This window comes from Carcharhinus amblyrhynchos, chromosome 2 (assembly GCF_965287045.1).
Source record: "Carcharhinus amblyrhynchos chromosome 2, sCarAmb.v2.hapA, whole genome shotgun sequence".
NCBI classification, from domain to species: Eukaryota; Metazoa; Chordata; class Chondrichthyes; order Carcharhiniformes; family Carcharhinidae; genus Carcharhinus; species Carcharhinus amblyrhynchos.
In genome coordinates this window covers 81,628,171-81,647,541 of record NC_137325.1, presented here as the reverse complement: position 1 = coordinate 81,647,541, position 19,371 = coordinate 81,628,171, and the positions used below count along the sequence as shown (strand labels likewise).

The window sequence follows — 19,371 nt, the reverse complement described above, 5'->3', positions numbered from 1 at the left end:
CAATGCCCTATACAGCTGCAGCAAGACCTCCCTACTTTTATATTCAATATTTTATATTTTATATTATGAAGTGCTTTGAAAGGTTAATCATGGTACGAAATCAATTCCAGCCTCCCGGACTACCTGGATCCACTACAGTTTGCCTACCGCCGCAATAGGTCCACAGCAGATGCCATCTCCCTGGCCTGGCACTCAACCCTGGAACTCCTAGATAACAAGGATACCTATGTCAGACTCCTATTTGGTGACTATAGCTCAGCCCTCAACACTGTTATTCCCACAAAACTCATCTCCAAACTCTGTAGCCTGGTCCTCGGCAACTCCCTCTGTGACTGGATCCTGAACTTCCTAACTCACAGATCACAATCAGTAAGGATAGGCAAAAACACCTCCTCCATGAACATTCTCAATACTGGTGTCCCACAAGGCTGTGTTCTCAGCTCTCTACTATACTCCTTACTGTGTGGCCAAATTCCCCTCCAACTCAATTTTCAGGTCTGCTGACGACACCACCATAGTGGGTCGGATCTCAAACAATGATGAAACAGAGTACAGGAATGAGATCCCCTCAATGTCAACAAAATGAAGGAGGTTGTCGCTGACCTCAGGAAGCGTAAAGGAGAACATGCCCCTGTCTACATCAATGGGAACGAAGTAGAAAGGGTCGAGAGCTTCAAGTTTTTAGGTGTCCAGATCACCAACAGCTGTCCTGGTCCCCCCATACCGATACTATAGTTAAGAAACCCCATCAACGCCTCTAATTTGTCAGAAGACTAAGGAAATTTGGCATGTCAGCTACGACTCTCACCAACTTTTACAGATACACCATAGAAAGCATTCTTTCTGGTAGTATCACAGCTTGGCATGCCTCCTGCTCTGCCCAAGACTGCAAGGAACTACAAAAGGTCATGAATGTAGCCCAATCCATCACACAAACCAGCCTCCCGTCCATTGACTCTGTCTACACTTCCCACTGCCTCAGCAAAGCAGCCAGCATAATTAAGGACCCCACGCACCCGGACATTCTCTTTTCCACATTCTTCCATCTGGAAAAAGATACAAAAGTCTGAGGTCACGTACCAACTGACAGACTTTTGAATGGACTTACCTTGCATTAAGGTGATTTTTCTCTATACCCTAGCTATGATTGTAATACTACATTCTGCACTCTCGTTTCCTTCTCTATGAATGGTATGTTTTGTTTGTACAGCGCGCAAGAATATTTTTTGCCGTATGTTAATACACGTAACAATAATAAATCAAATCAAATCAACCTTCAGCACTCTTCTAATAATGCTACCACAGTCTCACTCCACCTGCCTTGGCAAACTCTTCTAAACTTGCATCCTATTTGCACCTCCACTGTTAAGATTCTTGCCTACTGTCTATCATCAATCACAGAAAATCCAATCTCATACTCTGGAATTCTACCACCTATGATAATTCAATCCTACATCTATGCAGGTTCAATCTCAACCAGTGAAGTGCTTTGGGAAAAGATGTTGTATAAATAAAAGTTGCGTAACTCGGTCTGTAAATATGCTGACACATTTAAAAATAAAAAATGGAGTAGCTACCAGTCAATTGAATTTAGCCCGGTACTTCCAATCAACAAAAATGTGACCTAGGCGATCTGTTTAACTATCATGATAATGTATCAAGACTCACTCCAGTGACTTTACAATGGGAGACATTTGCAGTGAAGTTTTAACTATACTATGGATACAGGCTATGCAAGCTAAGTGATTTTGTAGGCTTCCATTTTACAGTCAGACTTTCTATCTAAATAACATAGCTTAATGAGGCAGATTGAAAGAGTTTCTAGATTGCCTGTGAGGCACTGGGGAGGCATTAACTCATTCTTATTATTTCTGTTTAATCGGATAGCTTTAGAGAGATCTGATACTGTGTGCTGTACGTCAGATAAAGGAATAGGATAAATAAGTAGGAATAAGGCAAATTGTGACCTCCCGTGGCACAAGAATGTAGGCACAAAAAAAAGGATGCTTTTATTGTATATACACTTGAGTTAAATTGTAGATGTTAGAGTCTTCCTGAGTGAGACTAAGTCACTCACATGTCAATTAAGGCTATTTGAAATTGAGCACCTGGAAACCTTGTAAGTATTAACATGTTACATTTCTATTTAACTGACAATGCAGTAAGTATAAGCTTTACATTTTATCTTCTTTACTTCACTTGTGGCTTATTTTATAACTGTAAATAAACACATATACTTTGTATAAGGCTCCCTATAGTTTTTGAGTACCAAAGGCAAAGTAATATAAAGAAATCCAGAGGAACATTCTCTGAGCCCATTAGTCTCAGACGGAAATCCATTGGGCTGCTGAATAGGGTGCTAAATTGCTCGCAAGTCTTTTGCTATAGCTGACATGATCAGGATCTTGGCCAGAACTGACCTCAACTCGTATGAATTCATTTTAATCTCATTGGTGAGATTAAGGTTGAATTTTGCAGCCTCCTAGTATGCTCCCACAACTGGAAGTCACCTGGGAGCAAATCACTCCTGGTCCTTAAGAGTGGGAACCAGGCACCATTGACCCCAGGGTGGAGCAAGAAGGTCAGTACCACTTTGGACTTACCTCCAGGGTGCCCATGGTATCTATCCACTGCCAGAGTGCAAGGGGGGTGGAGTTCTTCAAAGATGATGTTGTTGGAAGTGGGGGGCAGGGGGGTTTCACCTTGGTGATCTCATCCAGAGTGGGGGTTGCATGGCTAGTATTCTCTATTTTGCCTGGAAAATCTTTGAAATTTTTCTTAGCATTATATTTCAAGCAGCTTTCTGAAGATTCTTCCCTCTGTTGCTTTGAATCATTTTGAAGTCCTTTGCTCAGATGAACATTTAAAATCATTCTGATTCATAGTCTGTTTCAAAGGAGGGATTTCCTCAGCCTGGTTTGAAAAACAACAGATGGCCAAGAGCTCTTCAAGTCCTCTGGTTGACAGCCATAGTCTGTTTCAAAGGAGGGATTTGTTCAGACAATCAACAGATGGTGCATTACCTCACAAAAGCTTTATGATTGACAGGTCCAGGATACATCAAAAAGGGATTAGCTCAGTTTGCTGATACAATTACTTCATGCCCCATTAACTTTTAGGGGATTTTGATTGACAGCCCCAGATTATTTTGAAGGAGGTGTTATCTCTGTTTGTTTACACAAGCACATCCACAGTCCATTAACTCTGAAGCGTTTCCTTTTTTGAGCGAGTGTTCAGTCTGACTTCAGTTCTTTGAAAGTTGTTTCTAAAATTTGAAATGCTTCCCAGAAAGAGCAGGTGTTCAGTTTGACTGCGTATTTTTACATCAGGATTTCATAAGCTTTGAATTGCTTCTTAGAAAGATCAGGTGCTCTGTCTGATGGCTTTCTATCCATTGCGGGTGTTCTTCAACCTCTCATGCCTGAGCAGCAATGTCGGGAGGTAGCTTTCCACCATAGAAGCAGCTGACACAACTCAGGCATTAAAAGTCTAAGAATTCCTCAATGTGCAACTTCTTGCAGCCATTGTTGCTTTCTCTGGATAAATGTCACGATCATGCTGGGGGACTTAGGGGCCCCTGGGTGGTCACGGTCATGACTGGACAATGTCCTGGCACTGCCCTCAGCTTAGAACTGTCAGGGAGTGCCAGGTTGGCACTATCAAAGGGCAGGTCCTGAAGGAGGTGCAGAAGGGGATGGAGACTTTGGCAAACATGCAGCGAGTGTCATACACTTGGCGGGGTGGAGTGGGGGCTGGGGCAGTGGGACGGATACTGGCACTCATGGAGCTGGGGTGTTAGGTCAATCTGCGCTTGCACAGAATGGGATGTAGGGAATATCTGTGGTGAAGGATTGGGGGCTGAGATGTTTAGGCCCTGTCTCTTTCAACACTACCGCAAATCACATCCAACTCCAAAAAAATGACGAAAAGTGGGTGGATTGTGATTGAGACTGCATCGACTGCCGGAGATGACACTTAATCATTTTTTGGATGAATTGTGCCCTGAATAAAATTTTCAGCCACAGTACAGAATTATATACAACAGTAAGTACACATAATAAGTAGCATATATGAAAGTTGTCTTTTGGGGCTGCTTCTGAATGTGATAAAACAACAATATAAATGCAAGTTTTAAAAAAAATATATTGTTAACGTGGTACCACTGTGGGCTAGGTAAATTAACTGCACAGGTGTATTCAAAATACATACTAAACAATATGCAAAAGGACAAGGCAGCCCAGGGGCTGGTTTGAGAATTTGTCAAATTTATAATTTTTTGCATCGAATATGAAACTCCACATTGTTCGGTGACTTGTTTAAAATGAACTTTTACAGAAAACTGCTGTCTGAACTTGTATTTGTGGCTATAACTTATGTTGCTATAAAGTTGAAATTAATATAACCAGGTGGGCTCCAGCATGTAAATTTATAGGATTTACTTCACTGTTATAACATACAACTGGGAGATCAGATTTTCTACACTTGTGGGGCAAAAAACAAAGTGGAACTGGATGAATGTGGAGCCTAAGGTGAGACTCAAGCTCTCTAGCTTGCAATCAGATTTCACTTCGTTGGTGTCTTATCTTATTCTTATATCTTATTTTTCTTTGCATGATAAGTGAAAGCAGGAGAGGTAGGACTGGCAGGTGATCCATGGGGTCTTTTGTCCCACTTACGTGGTCCACGGATGAAAAAGATCAAGAATTATTGATTATAATAATAGTGAACATTGATAGCTTGCCATTATTGGTGCAGCAAAATCTAGGTCAAGCAATCAAGAATAAAGATGAGAAAATGCTGAAGGAGTAGTGATTGCATCTAATTACAACGATACAGCAGACAACAAGGAAATGTCAAAAAACCTCCAGTTGAAACAATACTTTAAAATGAGTAACTTATAATATATTCATGTACACATTAATTTGGGAATTATTCCTATACTTATATGTACTCCAAATCACTCAAACAATTCAAAACATGCATGTCAGATGCATTTAGTTGCCTAAGATAATTCTTTTGGGGACACTCAAGAATAACTCTTTGGCAAAGCTCCTTTTTGGCTTGATCCATAAAAGACTGGCCAATCCTTCTTGATATCTTTGTTAGCAAATTAGCAAAATAAAACTTTGAAGCTAAATCTTAATTTAGTTATAATACCCCTTTTTTTAAAAAAAAGTTGCCCCCATCTCCAACGCAGAAGAATCCATGGAGTAGAAAGGCAGAAGAAACATGCTAACTAAATTTCTTAAACTTAAAGTAACTGTCGTTTAAGATGAAAATACTGCATTACAGTGAAATTATTTACTGCCAATCAAAATCGAGGTGATTACCTAGGGAAGAGATGTTCAATGTTTTGTTGGACAGAAAATCGCAGACTAATTTCAGTAAATTTTCTGAGGCACTCTTGGCAGGCAGGACTCTGAGCCTGGAGAGCGCAATTAGAACATTTACTCTTAGATTTTAAATTTCCCAGCTGACTCTCAAGCAATTAATCAAAACACTCCAAAAAAAACAAAGGACTTCAGTGTTGGCAATGCTGTTCTGTTCTATTTGACATTAATTTTTTAAAAAGCAGGCAAATGTTCTTAAGCAAACATTGATTTACATTAATCAATGCAATCCTTGCATCAAGTGGACACACTGCAGAGCATACAGGGGGGCAGAAAATGTGATAGGTACTAGTTACAGGGAGGTTGTCACACCACAGGTCCAGTCAGATAGATGGGTGACTGCCTGGAGAGACAGGAAGGTAGTGCAGGAATCTTCTATGGCTCTTCCCCTTTCAAACAGGTATACCATTTTGGATACTGTTGAGGAAGATAGCCTGTCAGGGGAAGATACCAGCAGCAGCCAGGCCTGTGCACCACAGCTGGTTCTGCTGTAGAGCAAGGTTGGGCAAAAAGCAGGCAAGCAAGCAGTAGTAATAGGGGACTCTCCAGTTAGAGGCACAGACAGGCGTTTCTGTGGCCGCAATTGAAATTCCAGGATGGTGTGCTGCTTCCCTGATGTCAGGGTCAAGGATGTCTCTGAGCGGTTGCAGGACATTCTTAAGGGGAAAGGGGAAAGGTGAGCAGCCAGAAGTCATATTACATATTGGTACCAACAAGACAGGTAGGAAAAAGGATGGGGTCCTGCAATGTTAATATAGAGAGTAAGGCAGAAAGCTAAACTGCAGGATCTCAAAGGAAGTAACTTTGTGACTACTATTAGTGTCACATGCTAGTGAGAGTAGGAATAGAAAGATTAAGCAGATGAATGTGTGGCTTGAGAGCTGGTGCAGGGGGCAGGGATTTAGATTTTTGGATCACTGGGATCTCTTCTGGGGAAGGGCTGACCTGTTCAAGAGGGACAGGTTACACACCTGAACTGGACGGGGACTAATATCCTGGCAGGGAGATTTGCTAGAGCCATTCGGAGGGTCTAAACTAGTTCGGCAGGCGAATGGGACCCAAAGCAGTAGGGAGACAGAAGAGAAGGTTGAGGACAGCTCAGAAGTGAAAGACAGCACATTAAATAGTAAAGACGGTGTCAGTAATCCTAGTACCAGACAGATCAGGCAAAAGAAAGACAGAGGGCAAGGGAAGTCCAGGTTAAACTGCATTTATTTCAATGCAAGAGGCCTGACCGGCAAGACAGATGAACTCAGGGCATGGATGGGTGCATGGGACTGGAATTTTATAGCAATTACTGAAACATGGCTAAGGGAAAGACAGGACTGGCAGTTCAATGTTCCAAGGTACAGATTCTATAGGAAAGATAGAACAGGAGGTGAGAGAGGAGGGGGAGTTGCACTTTTGGTTGAAGAAAACATTACAGCAGTACCGAGAGGGTTTGCCCACTCAGTCTACACGGGTTTAACAGAAAAATAAGAAGGGGGGAAATCACTTTGATAGGGTTCTACTATAGACCACCAAATAGTTGGTAGGAAATTGAAGAGCAAATGTGTAAGGAGATTACAGATAGCTCCAAGAAAAATAGGATGGCAATAGTAGGGTATTTTAACTTTCCCAATATTGACTGGGACAGCCATAGTATTAGAGGCTTGGATGGAGAGAAATTTGGTGTATGACAAATGTGAATTAATGCATTTTGGAAGGTCTGATACAGGTAGGAAATATATAGTAAATGGCAGAACTCTTAAGAGTACCGATAGGCAGAGGGATCTGGATGTACAGGTCACTGAAAGTGGCAACACAGGTGCAAACGGTAGTCAAGAAGGCATAGGACATGCTTGCCTTCATCGGCCGGGGCACTGAGTTTAAAAATTGGCAAATCATGTTGCAGCTTAGCAGAACCTTAGTTAGGCCGCACTTGGAATATAGTGTTCAATTCTGGTCGCCACACTACCAGAAAGATGTGGAGGCTTTGGAGAAGGTACAGAAAAGATATACCAGGATGTATGGATATACCAGGCTAATATGGAGGGCATTAGCAATGAGGAGAGGTTGGAGAAACTTTGTTTGTTCCCACTGGAACGATGGAGGTTGAGTGGCGACCTGATAGAAGAAGAAGATTATGAGGGACAGACAGAGTGGATAGTTAGGAGCTTTTTCCCAAGGTGGAAGGGTCAATTACTGGGGGGGGCATAGGTTTAAGGTGCGAGGGGCAAGGTTTAAAGGAGATGTAAGAAGCAAGTTTTTTTTACACAGAGAGTGGTAGGTGCCTGGAACTCGTTGCGAGGGGAGGTAGGGGGAACAGATACGATAGTGAGTTTTAAGGGGCGCCTGGACAAATACATGAACAGGATGGGAATGGAGGGATATGGTCCCCGAAGGGTAGGGGGTTTTAATTCAGTCAGACAGCATGGTCAGTGCAGGCTTGGAGGACCGAAAGGCCTGTTCCTGTGCTGTAATTTTCTTTGTGTTCAGGAGGATTTTCTCATTCAGTATGTGGATGGCCCAATTAGACAGGGGGCAAAACAGGTGGACAGAGTGGTAAAGAAGATATTCGGCATGCTTGATTTCAGTGGTCAGAACACTGAATACACGAGTTGGGACGTCTTGTTGAAGTTGTACAAGATGGTGGTCAGGTCACACTTGGAACACTATGTACAGTTCTGGTCATCCTATTATAGAAAGGGTATTATTAAACTAGAAAGAGTGCAAAAAGATTTACTAGGTTGCTACTGGGACTTGATGGTTTGAGTTACAAGGAGAGGCTGGATAGACTGGGACCTTTTTCTCTAAAGTGTAGGTGGCTTAGTGGTGATCTTCTAAAGGTCTATAAAATAATGAAAGGCACAGATCAACTAGATAGTCAATATCTTTTCCCAAAGGTACTGGAATCTACAACTAGAGGGCATAGGTTTAAGGTGAGAGAGGAGAGATACAAAAGTGTCCAGAGATGGCAATTTTTTTAAACAGGGTGTTTGGAACAAGCTGCCAGAGGTAGTAGTAAAGGCGGGTACAATTTTGTCTTTTAAAAAACATTTAGACAGTTACATGGATAAGATGTGTATAGAGGGATATGGGCCAAGAGTGGGCAATTGGGACTAACTTAGGGGTTAAAAAAAGGGTGGCATGGACAAGTTGGATGATGGGCCTGTTTCCATACTGAAAACCTCTATAACTCTAAGTGCACATTTCCATTTTTTTTGCACTTACTTCTTGAATCATGTTTTTTTCGCACCTGGGTATAGTGTCTGACTATTACATTTAATTGCCAGAACCCATACTTTTTGGCCTGGATTTTGCCATAGTAATGACAATGACTGCCAGTGTTTGGTACCGTTACTCCTCTAAAACTGACAGCAACTTTTAGAGTCTGTGCATGCGCAATTAAGTATGGAAATCCTGTAGCTGCTGTCGGTGATGTTATACAACCCGATAGAGTGCGTAGTTGAAACAGAAGGTAGTTAAGTAGAAATTATTGAACTGATGAAAACTTCGCCTTTTCCACTGTTGGTCTCACTATTAAACCTTTGGAAAAGTTGCACCTTGTTTATGAGGTATGAAATTTATAGTTACTGCAGAACATCTTCAATATACATGCAGTTTTTCAAATTTCTCCATTCTATTCTGATATAAAATCCTATTAAAACATTTTTTAAGAAAGTTAATCATGTTTTAGTTTTGACCCTGACAATGTATGTACATTGCGATAATTTATTTCTCACCAAAACTTTTAATTCAAAGTAAACTTTTTAATGCATTTTACTTCCTGGCATGTTGTGTATGAGAATACTTAAATACACGTGGCTGCTTATTGTGCTTAATTAAGTCACTGCTGGATGCTTGGTGATCATCTCCACTTGGCATCAGATTCAAACTAATGGTGCAAAATGGGAAATCTACACCGAAGATTGTGAAATCTTTGTCAGCGAGTGCCGCTGCTTCACCAGGTGATTGGTCAAGCAGTCCATGTGGACAGGGACTATCAGGACTTGTGTGGAGTCACCCATGGTATGACAGATTTCTAGGCAAAGAGATATTTTAGGAGCTAACTACAGCCAACAGGCTGCTGCACAATTCTTATTAATACCTTGTGTGTTCATTAATGAAGTTTTTAAAATGCATCTTTACACCTGGCAATGAGGATATGTTAGAACATAGAACATAGAACACTACAGCACAAACAGGCCCTTCGGCCCACGAGTTGCGCCGATCACATCAACACCTATCTATAACCCCCAATCCCATAAAACCCCATATACTCATCCAGAAGTCTTTTAGAAGACCCCAGCGAGTTCGCCTCCACCACCACTGACGGCAGCCGATTCCACTCACTCACCACCCTCTGAGTGAAAAACTTACCCCTAACATCACTTCTGTACTTTCCTCCCCGCACCTTAAATCTGTGTCCTCTCGTAGCGACCATTTCAACCCGGGGAAATAGCCTCTGAGAATCCACCCTATCCATTCCTCTCAACATTTTATAAACCTCTATCAGGTCGCCCCTCAACCTTCGTCTCTCCAGGGAAAAGAGACCCAGCTCCCTCAACCTAACTTCATAAGGCATGCCTCCCAGTCCAGGCAACATCCTTGTAAATCTCCTCTGTACCCTTTCAATAGCTTCTACGTCCTTCCTATAGTGAGGCGACCAGAACTGCGCACAGTACTCCAAATGAGGCCTGACAAGGGTCTTATAAAGTTGCAGCATTACCTCCCGACTCCTAAACTCAATCCCTCGATTAATGAAGGCCAGTACACCATACGCCTTCTTGACCACCTCTTCCACCTGCGAGGCCGATTTAAGAGTCCTGTGGACCCGGACTCCAAGATCCTTCTGCTCTTCAACACTACTAAGACTCCTGCCCTTGATAGTGTACTCGTTCATCCCGTTGGTTCTGCCAAAATGGACGACTATGCATTTATCCGCGTTGAAGTCCATCTGCCACTTCTCCGCCCAGTCCTGCATCCTATTTATGTCCTGCTGCAACTTTTGACATCCTTCCAGACCATCCACAACACCACCGACCTTCGTGTCATCAGCGAACTTACTTACCCATCCCTCCACTTCCTCATCCAGGTCATTTATGAAAATGACAAACATGTTATCATGACCTTGTTTGCATTCTTGCAGCCCAAAGCATGCTTGACTCCAAATCATTTGGAGAGCTCGTACAGTTAGTAAAGATTCAATTGTAACCTCAACCATCAGTCATATTCCAGTGATTCAAATTTAATTCAAGGGTGAAAGCCACAGGCGAATCAATTGTGGCCTATATTACAAAACTGAAGCAATTACTGGAGTATTGCAACTTTGGAGTCACCCTAGTCACCCTAAACAACACATTAGTGATGTGGACAATGATGCTGTTCAACACGGATTGTTTGCAGACATTAATATAAATTTTGGACAAGCAATGGAGATCGTGCTGGCCCTGAAAAGTGCTGAAAAAGGTGCAGAAGAGTTGAAGAGTGCGGAAAATAGTGTCATTCGCCACTTTGGGAGGAAGCTGTAGCCAGCTGTGGTGCCAAAATCACCAAAGCAGCTGCAAAGCGGGAAACAACTTCAGCCACCAACAAAACAAAAAGATCCAGAATGCAATGAGTAAGTAATGCTTAAAGTCGAATGTTACCTATATGGAGGTAACCACACTGCAAACTCATGTCGGTTTAAGGAGGCTGCGTATTTTTGTCACTAAAGAGGACATTTGATAAAGCTGTGCAAAGCCAAGTCAAGATTGCTGAATAATCAGTCAACTAAGATGCAGACAATGTGGAAGAGCCTTGCACCTGTGATTCTGGTATTCACTCTCTGTTTAATCTAAAAACAGATAAGATAGGCCTTATTACTGTAATGCTCTGGTAATTGGGAAGCCTGTTTAGAATTGGATACGGGGCAAACATACATTTCAGTTGCAAAAACAGGAAGGTAGATTAATATCTGAATGGCCATAAATTAGGAGAGGTGAATGTGCAACAAGACTTGGGTGCCCTCATAAACTAGTCACTGAAGGTAAGCATGCAGGTGTGGCATGTGGTAAAAAAGGCAAACCAGTATGATGGCTTTCGTGGTGACAGAATTCGAGTGCAGGGGCAGGGATGTCTTGCTGCAAATTATATAGCACATTATGTAGCAACATCTGAAATTGCAGTTTTGGTTTCCTTATCTGAGGAAGGATATTCTTGCTCTAGAGGGAGTGCAGAGAAGGTTTATCAAACTGGGATAGCAGTTCTGACGTATGAGGAGTGATTGAATCAGTTAGGGTTGTATTGGCTGGATTTCAGAAGAATAAGGGAGATCTCATTGACACCTATAAAGTTCTAACAGGAGTCAACAGGATGCTGGAAGGATGTTGCCAATGGTGGGAATGTCTAGAACCAGGAGTCACAGTCTGAGGATACAGGACAGTCCATTTAGGATAGGAGTAGTTGAGACCAAAACATTACATACTTTCAAGAAGCAGTTAGATTTGGCACTTGGGCAAAGGGGATCAAAGGATATGGGGGGAAAGCGGGATCAGGCTATTGAGTTGGATGATCAGCTATGATTGTAATGAACGATGGATTAAGTTCAAAGGGCCGAATGATCTTATCCTGGTTTTATTTTTATGTTTCTGATATCTATAAAAATATTACTCTAAGACACAATCGATTTGCCTCGGGCTCACACCCTCAAAGTAAATCTGAATCCCTGGAGGATGAGTAGAGAACTGAATCCCTGGAGTGTAGGGCTGAGTGTAAGGTGTCAAAATTTGCTGATGACACGAAGAAAAGTAGAAAAACAAATTGTGCTGAGGGCATGGAAAGTCTGCAGGGGGATCTAGATAGGCTAAGCAAGTGGGCGAGGACCTGGCAGATGGAGTACAATGTTAGCAAGTGTGAGGTTATCCACTTTGGCAGGAATAATAGTTGGAGGGATTACTATTTAAAGGGCGAGAAGCTGCAGCGTGCTACGGTGCAGAGGGACCTGGGGGTCCTTGTGCATGAGTCGCAAAAACCCAGTCTGCAGGTGATCAGGAAGGCAAATGGGATGCTGGCCTTTATAGCGAGGGGAATTGAATATAAAAGCAGGGGGGTCTTGCTGCAACTGTACAGGGCACTGGTGAGGCCGCAGCTGGAGTACTGTGTGCAGTTTTGGTCATTGCGCTTGCACAAGGATATTTTGGCCTTGGAGGGAGTGCAGAGGAGGTTCACTAGGCTGATACCAGAGATGAGGGGGTTGAACTATGAAGAGAGGCTGAATAGACTGGGTTTGTACTCGTTGGAGTTTAGAAGGATGAGGGGGGATCTTATAGAGACGAATAAGATAATGAAGGGGATGGATAGGGTAGAGGTAGAGAGATTCTTCCTGCTCAGAAAGGACAGCAGGACTAGAGGGCACAGCCTCAAGATAAGGGGGGGGGGGGTGCAGTTTAGAACGGAGTTGAGGAGGAACTTCTTCACTCAAAGGGTGGTGAATCTCTGGAATACTCTGCCCGTTGATGTGGTGGAGGCTACCTTGCTAAATATATTTAAGACACGGGTAGATAGGTTTTTGGTAGGCAAGGGAATTAAGGGTTATGGGGAGAGGGCGGGAAAGTGGAACTGAGCCACTTCAGATCAGCCATGATCTTATTGAATGGCAGGGCAGGCTCGAAGGGCTAGGTGGCCTATTCCTGCTCCTATTTCTTATGTTCTTATGACTGATGGTTGAGGCTGCAATTGAACCTTTACTAAATCTACGAGCTCACTAAATAATTTGGAGTTGGGCATGCTTTGGGCTGTAAGAATGTGAACAAGGGTATAGGTCTGAGTTCCACTAACAGTTAGGAGAATTTGTGTTTTGCCTCCTCCCCTATAAAGTAGAGGGGATCCATCCGTTGAACTTGAAGAGCACTTCTGCTGAGTTGAAGACTTATACAGAAGAAGTAATAAAAATAAATGACACCACCATGCTGCCTCTAAGCTATGGGTAACAGTCAACCCAGCCACAGTGATAGTAGTGACTGGTCAAAGACCAAGCCTTCTCAGCTGCAATTGGCTTAGAGAAATCGAGTTGAACTGGACCACCTGGGGGTTTCAACTGGCCTCTGAGCCCCCAGGAATGGCCATGTCACCCAGTCCCAGTCGCTCTGCAGTGGAGCTTCTCACCAGCACGCTAACACACCAGTGAGAGAGGAATCTGCTGCGAAGGCTAAGCCAGGTAAGTGTTTTAAAATTTATGTTATAGGCTTCATGTCCTTTCTGGGCGCAAAGCCTTTCTCACCAGCAAAACAGAGCTCGGAAGACAGAAAACCAATTTATAACTTTCCCCCTCACGTTATCTTCCCTACTCGCTGTGCCAGTAAGATCGCATTCAAAATACTTATCTGATGAGGAAATGAGCCAGTTTCCTAGGAAATGAAACCAATTTTTACCTGCAAGAATGTATTCAGTTGTCAGAATGGCATCACATTCGGGAAGCAAGAGTAATCATGCTGTGTAATTCAGTGAGATGTGAAGATGCTGGCGTTGGACTGGGGTGAACACAGTGAGAAGTCTCACAATTTCAAGTCAAAGTCCAACAGGTTTATTTGTAGCAAACACCATAAGTTTTCGGAACTGGCTGTTCCTTCATCAGGTGGGTGGGTGGGTGAGAGGTGGGAGTGGATGGGAATAACCTGGTGTTGTGAGACTTCTTACTGTAATTCAGTAAGAAGCAGCTCTCTGCCTGGTACATTGAATTACACAGTGCTTATCCTGGTGTATGTGGCCTGGTATTGACTCTAGTATTGAGAAGTTAGCCAAGCACTGTCAATAGTGATAATTGCAACTAAGGTTGTCTGCTATAGCCCCACTGCATATGTGAGAATGGCCTGACTGGCAATGGGTACAAATCCACATTGAATATACTGGTCCATTGCCAGGCACAATGTTTTTGTTCATGATTCATACATGCTTGAAATGAATGGAAATTTTTAAGGTGAAGTCACCTATCACAATGCTACCATCACAAGACTACCTCAATGCTTTTAAATTCGCAATTGATTACCTGAAGTCATAGCATCAGACAACTAAGCTGTATTCACAAAAGCTGAGTTTCAATATTTCGCTGCTCTCAATGTTATTAAACACATTAGAATTGCGCCTTACCGCCCAGCACCAAATGAACTACCCAAGAGGGCCATCTAAACTTACAAGTCTTGGCTAAAGACATAGTCAGGAGAAATCTTGGAGACCAAAATCTCCTGATTCCTCCTGATCTAGCGTACTACTCCACGTGCAACAACTAGCTACAACAGCACAACTGCAAATGAAACGTCTCAGAATGAGACAAACCTTGTGTTTCCAAATTTTCTTCAGGGAAGGTAGAAGCCAGCCGAAGTAATCAGAAAGCAAGCCATGATTCACATAGTACAGCGTGATCATTTATGATAAATGAAGCTCTATGTGTGAGAAACTTAGCTAGTGGATCAAGTTGGATCCCCAGAATTATTGTCTCTAAGACCAGACCCTCTTTTATGCCAATTAAATCAGGAGGGACAAATGGTTGGAAATACCTGGACCATGTGAGGAGTAGAGAGATGCTCCAGCAGTCAGTTTTCCCATCAAGAAATATTTTCGAACCCATAAGCACCAAAGTACCCGATCAGCCTGTTACCAGCATAACACATATCTCTATTGAAGCAAAGTGCCAGAAGAGGTACTCTTTATTGCAGTTCCTGTTACAGTTGATCCTGTGGAAGCATCTCAGACATCAGAGTAACATTGCTCTATAAGAAACAGAAAACCCCCTCAAGAGATTCAGTTTATAATTATCCAACTCATAAGTGAATTAGTTATTGAAGATTGTATAAAGGACTTAAAGGGGAAGGACTTAAAGGGGAAGGTCATTATCCCTTATAATCAGCACAACAGAATAAGGGTCACATGGCCTGTGCAACCAACTGGGACTCAGTGTGGAATTACCCCATAGGGTGAGACTCATTTTAGGGGCTAGCTACAGCCATCAGGCTGCTGTACAATTCTTACTTATTTATATGTTCTGTGTTCATGAAACAAAGTTTATGAAAGTGCATCTTTACAACCACTGATAGAATAATCTGGGCAATTAGTTTGACTTTGCAGTTCTAAGTGGTACTTCTGTTTCACCAAGCCCTAGAATACAGTTTGGCTTCTCTAGGTTATACTGCCTGTATTTTTAATTTATTCCCAGTTGAGTACTGGAAATAAACAGCTGTGCACTCAAGCTCCTTTGTGGGGCAGCGGGGAGCGGTGGCAGTGGCAGTAAGAGAGTAGGAAATGGAAATGAGAGAAGTCTTTGTGCATAAGCTGAGAAACAAATTAAAATTGGCCTGTTCAGGAGCAGTCAGTTACTGAGACCTTCCAACAGTCAGTAGGCCAGTAAGTCATGTAATATTTATTACATGTAAAAGGCAATTGACAGCTTCACAAGTTAACTTTAAATGATTTTTAAAACTGCAATTTTTTAAAAGTTGAGCATAGAAATTATAGTGGACTGCAAAAATAAATTCAGAATAGGCTAGTAATCTTAATTTCTGCAAACGACCAGATGTGCATACGAATTAGAAGTAGGAAGACTCCAATTTCCTCAACACCAATTTCCCTTCGAACAGCACCAACCCCATTCCCTTTGACTTTATTATCAATCAGAATCTAACTCAACCTTAAGGATACTCAATTACCTTGTCTCCACTGCTCTCTGGGAAAGAGAGCTCCATAGACATATGACAGGGAAAAAAAAATCTCCATCTCCATTGCAAATGGGAGAGCTCTTATTTTCAAATTATGTCCCCTATTTTTAGTCGCTCTCACAAGGGGAAGCACCCTTCAACTCCCTTCAGAATCTTGTATGATTCACTCATATCACCTCTTGTTCTTCTAGACTCCAATGGATTCAGGCCCAAACTGCCAACCTTTCCCTATAGGATAAACCCTTCATGTCAGAAATAAGACTCTGAACTGTCTCTAATGCAATTATATCTTTCCTTAAATAAGGAGGCCAAAACCGTACAGAATACTCTACTTTTATATTCCATTCTTCTTGCAATAAACAACAACATTCCATTTGAACATAAGAACATAAGAACATAAGAAATAGGAGCAGGAGTAGGCCATCTAGCCCTTCGAGCCTGCCCCGCCATTCAATAAGATCATGGCTGATCTGTCGTGGCTCAGTTCCACTTTCCCGCCCTCTCCCCATAACCCTTAATCCCTTCTCTTATCAAAAACCCATCAACCCGCTTCTTAAAAATATTTAGCGAGGCAGCCTCCACCACGTCAACGGGCAGAGAATTCCAGAGATTCACCACCCTTTGAGTGAAGAAGTTCCTCCTCAACTCCGTTCTAAACCGCCTCCCCTTTATCTTGAGGCTGTGCCCCCTAGTCCTACTGTCTTTTTTGAGCGGGAAGAGTCTCTCCACCTCTATCCTATCCATCCCATTCATCATCTTATACGTCTCAATGAGATCTCCCCTCATTCTTCTAAACTCTAACGAGTACAAGCCTAGTTTATTCAGCCTCTCCTCATAGCTCAATCCCCTCAACTCCGGTATCAGCCTAGTAAACCTCCTCTGCACTCCCTCCAGGGCCAAAATATCCTTGCGCAGGTGCGGCGCCCAAAACTGCACACAGTACTCCAGCTGCGGCCTCACCAATGCCCTATACAGCTGCAGCAAGACCTCCCTACTTTTATATTCTTTTATATACTTTTATATTGCCTTTCTATTAATTTACTGCACCTGCATACTAATCTTTTATGATTTCTGTACCAGGATACCAAGATTCCGCTGTAGCTCAGAGTTCAGTCTCCCCATTTACAAAATCTGCTGCTTTTGTATTTTTCCTACTAATATGGACTGGTTTACATTTGAAATCACTGAGGAACAGCACTCTTCAAAGAAAGGGCTGAGCCCTAGGCATCAGAAGAGCAGGGGAAAAGGAATGAACGGTAGGAAGACAATGGAGTCAAACCCACAACACAGGATCTATTCCCAAAGATGGAGCTACCTGAAGATGATCGAGAATGCGTATCATCAGGCAGGTGGTTAGTGATATCTATGTCCTCATCGCCGAAGGCCTTTTACCACACAGCACTGCTTGCCATGTTCTGCCAGTAGACTTTGATGTCACTGGGGCCTTGAACGTCTTTGCTTCTAGAACCTTCCAAGGATTAGCTGTGGAACTTAGTGGCATCTTGCAAATGGTTGCACAACCACTGCATCACAAGGGTCTCTGATGTCCACTGCTGAAAGCCACCCCTTGCACCTCCTGCCAATGTCTTTTATCCCCGTGAACCCCACTCCATGAGCACTTTCTCAACATCGCTCACTCACCTATGTGCCTGGGTTCCTCCTCAATCCGAGGTCTCAGATGTGTGTCGTACTAGTAGTAGCCACTGCCTCTCCAGTGGTGCTGCTGAGTATAGAACTGCAAGCCTTTGATTGGCAGTCTTGGTTAGAAGACCTCCAACCAAGGGTCCTTGTTTCTGAGGAGGGTCTGCCAAGTATCTGAAGGCACATCACTATTTGGGTCTTCACTAAATGGGTTGACATGGGAGTCTCACCACTCTCTAGCCAAAGGCATCACCACCATTAAATTCAGCCCCTGGTGTGATGATCATGCAGGTATGGGAAGTGAAACATTTTGCAATGAACTAAGGTGCATAAAGCAACAGGTAGGAGCAGAACCAGGAGAACAACCTGGAGCAGAAATGACTTAGGACATTGTGGATTTAATTGTGGAAATTAAGAGAAATACAGATTTTGAAGGAATAGGGATAAAGTAACTTACAACTTCTGAACTTCAGCCCAGAGCGTGTTCTGCAAAAGATGATCTTCTGAGGGAGGCTCTGCAGGAAATGTGGGAAAAAATGCATCAAAATGAAATCAATCACTTTACATGATGGAGGTCCAAAATGTGTCACGGGGGCTATATATTTATCTTTCTACACTGATATTTACAGTTAAATTTTTTGAAGACCTGGAAGTATGCTCAAAGTTGACAATTGAAGTAATGGTGGATAAATCTTAGATCATCATGAACTGCAGTATAAACAAAAGGAGACATATGCAAACTAATGAGAATACTCTCAAAGTCTTTATATCGTTTATAAAAGTCCATGGTACATAACAAAGCAGCTCATAACAAATCCAAACTCCTTCCACACCCATTCACATGCACGTTTTTCTGCATCTCCTTTTTTCACTTAGCCACTTTTTGGTTCTTCTCTCTAGTTTCCTCCAATTCTTGGCACCCAGTCATGCCACCTTCAAATTTCTCTACTCTTGGGTACATTGTCTCCCAAGACCTACTCCAACCCATCATCCAACTGCTACTGCTCTGGACCTGAAGCCTTTTGGAACAGCTCACAAATACATTTTGCACTTCTCTCAGTATTCGCTGAACTGTTCATTGAAACTCCCATTGTAGCTCCCATACAAGTAACAGCCCCAACTTCTCTCACAATGACCCTCCCATCCTACAACCAGCAGAAGTTTATCTAGCCAGTCTGTTTCCCGTTCAAATCACTGCTATCTGTGCCACCTTGGATACTGCCAGAAGATCAACAACCAGCAACCCCCCTCTTCATGTCCCTCCAGACTATCCATTCACTTGGAAACAAAACCACTGCCATCTGCAATGGTGTTTAAAAAATTCTTTCACAGGATGAGTGTCGCTGGGTAGGCAAGCATTTTTATTGTACATCCCTAAGTGCTCTTGATAAGGTGGTGGTGAGCTGCCCTCTGAAACTGCTGCAGTCCATGTGGTGTAGGTACACCCACTGTACTGTTAGGGATGGAATTCCAGGATTTTGGCCCAGCGACAGTGAAGAAATGGTGATGTATTTCCAAGTCAGGATTGTGTGCAGTGAACTTGCAGATAGTGGTGATTCCATGCATCTGCTGCCCTTCTTCTAGATGGTAGAGGTCACTGGTTTGGAAAGTGCTGTCGAAGAAGCCGAGACGAGTTCCTGCAACGCAACCTTGTTTTGACTGACTTGGCT

At 42.8% G+C, this 19,371-nt stretch overlaps 1 protein-coding gene across 1 annotated transcript in view; it reads right to left on the bottom strand.

Annotated features, from left to right (window-relative positions):
* The window catches only part of elp2 (elongator acetyltransferase complex subunit 2), a 146,531-nt gene that overhangs the window by 37,210 nt on the left and 89,950 nt on the right, over positions 1-19,371 (bottom strand). Inside the window, exon 16 of the mRNA XM_080208010.1 lies at positions 18,159-18,216. Within this exon, the coding sequence (XP_080064136.1) occupies positions 18,159-18,216 (58 nt within the window). The remainder of the gene's footprint in view (positions 1-18,158; positions 18,217-19,371) is intronic.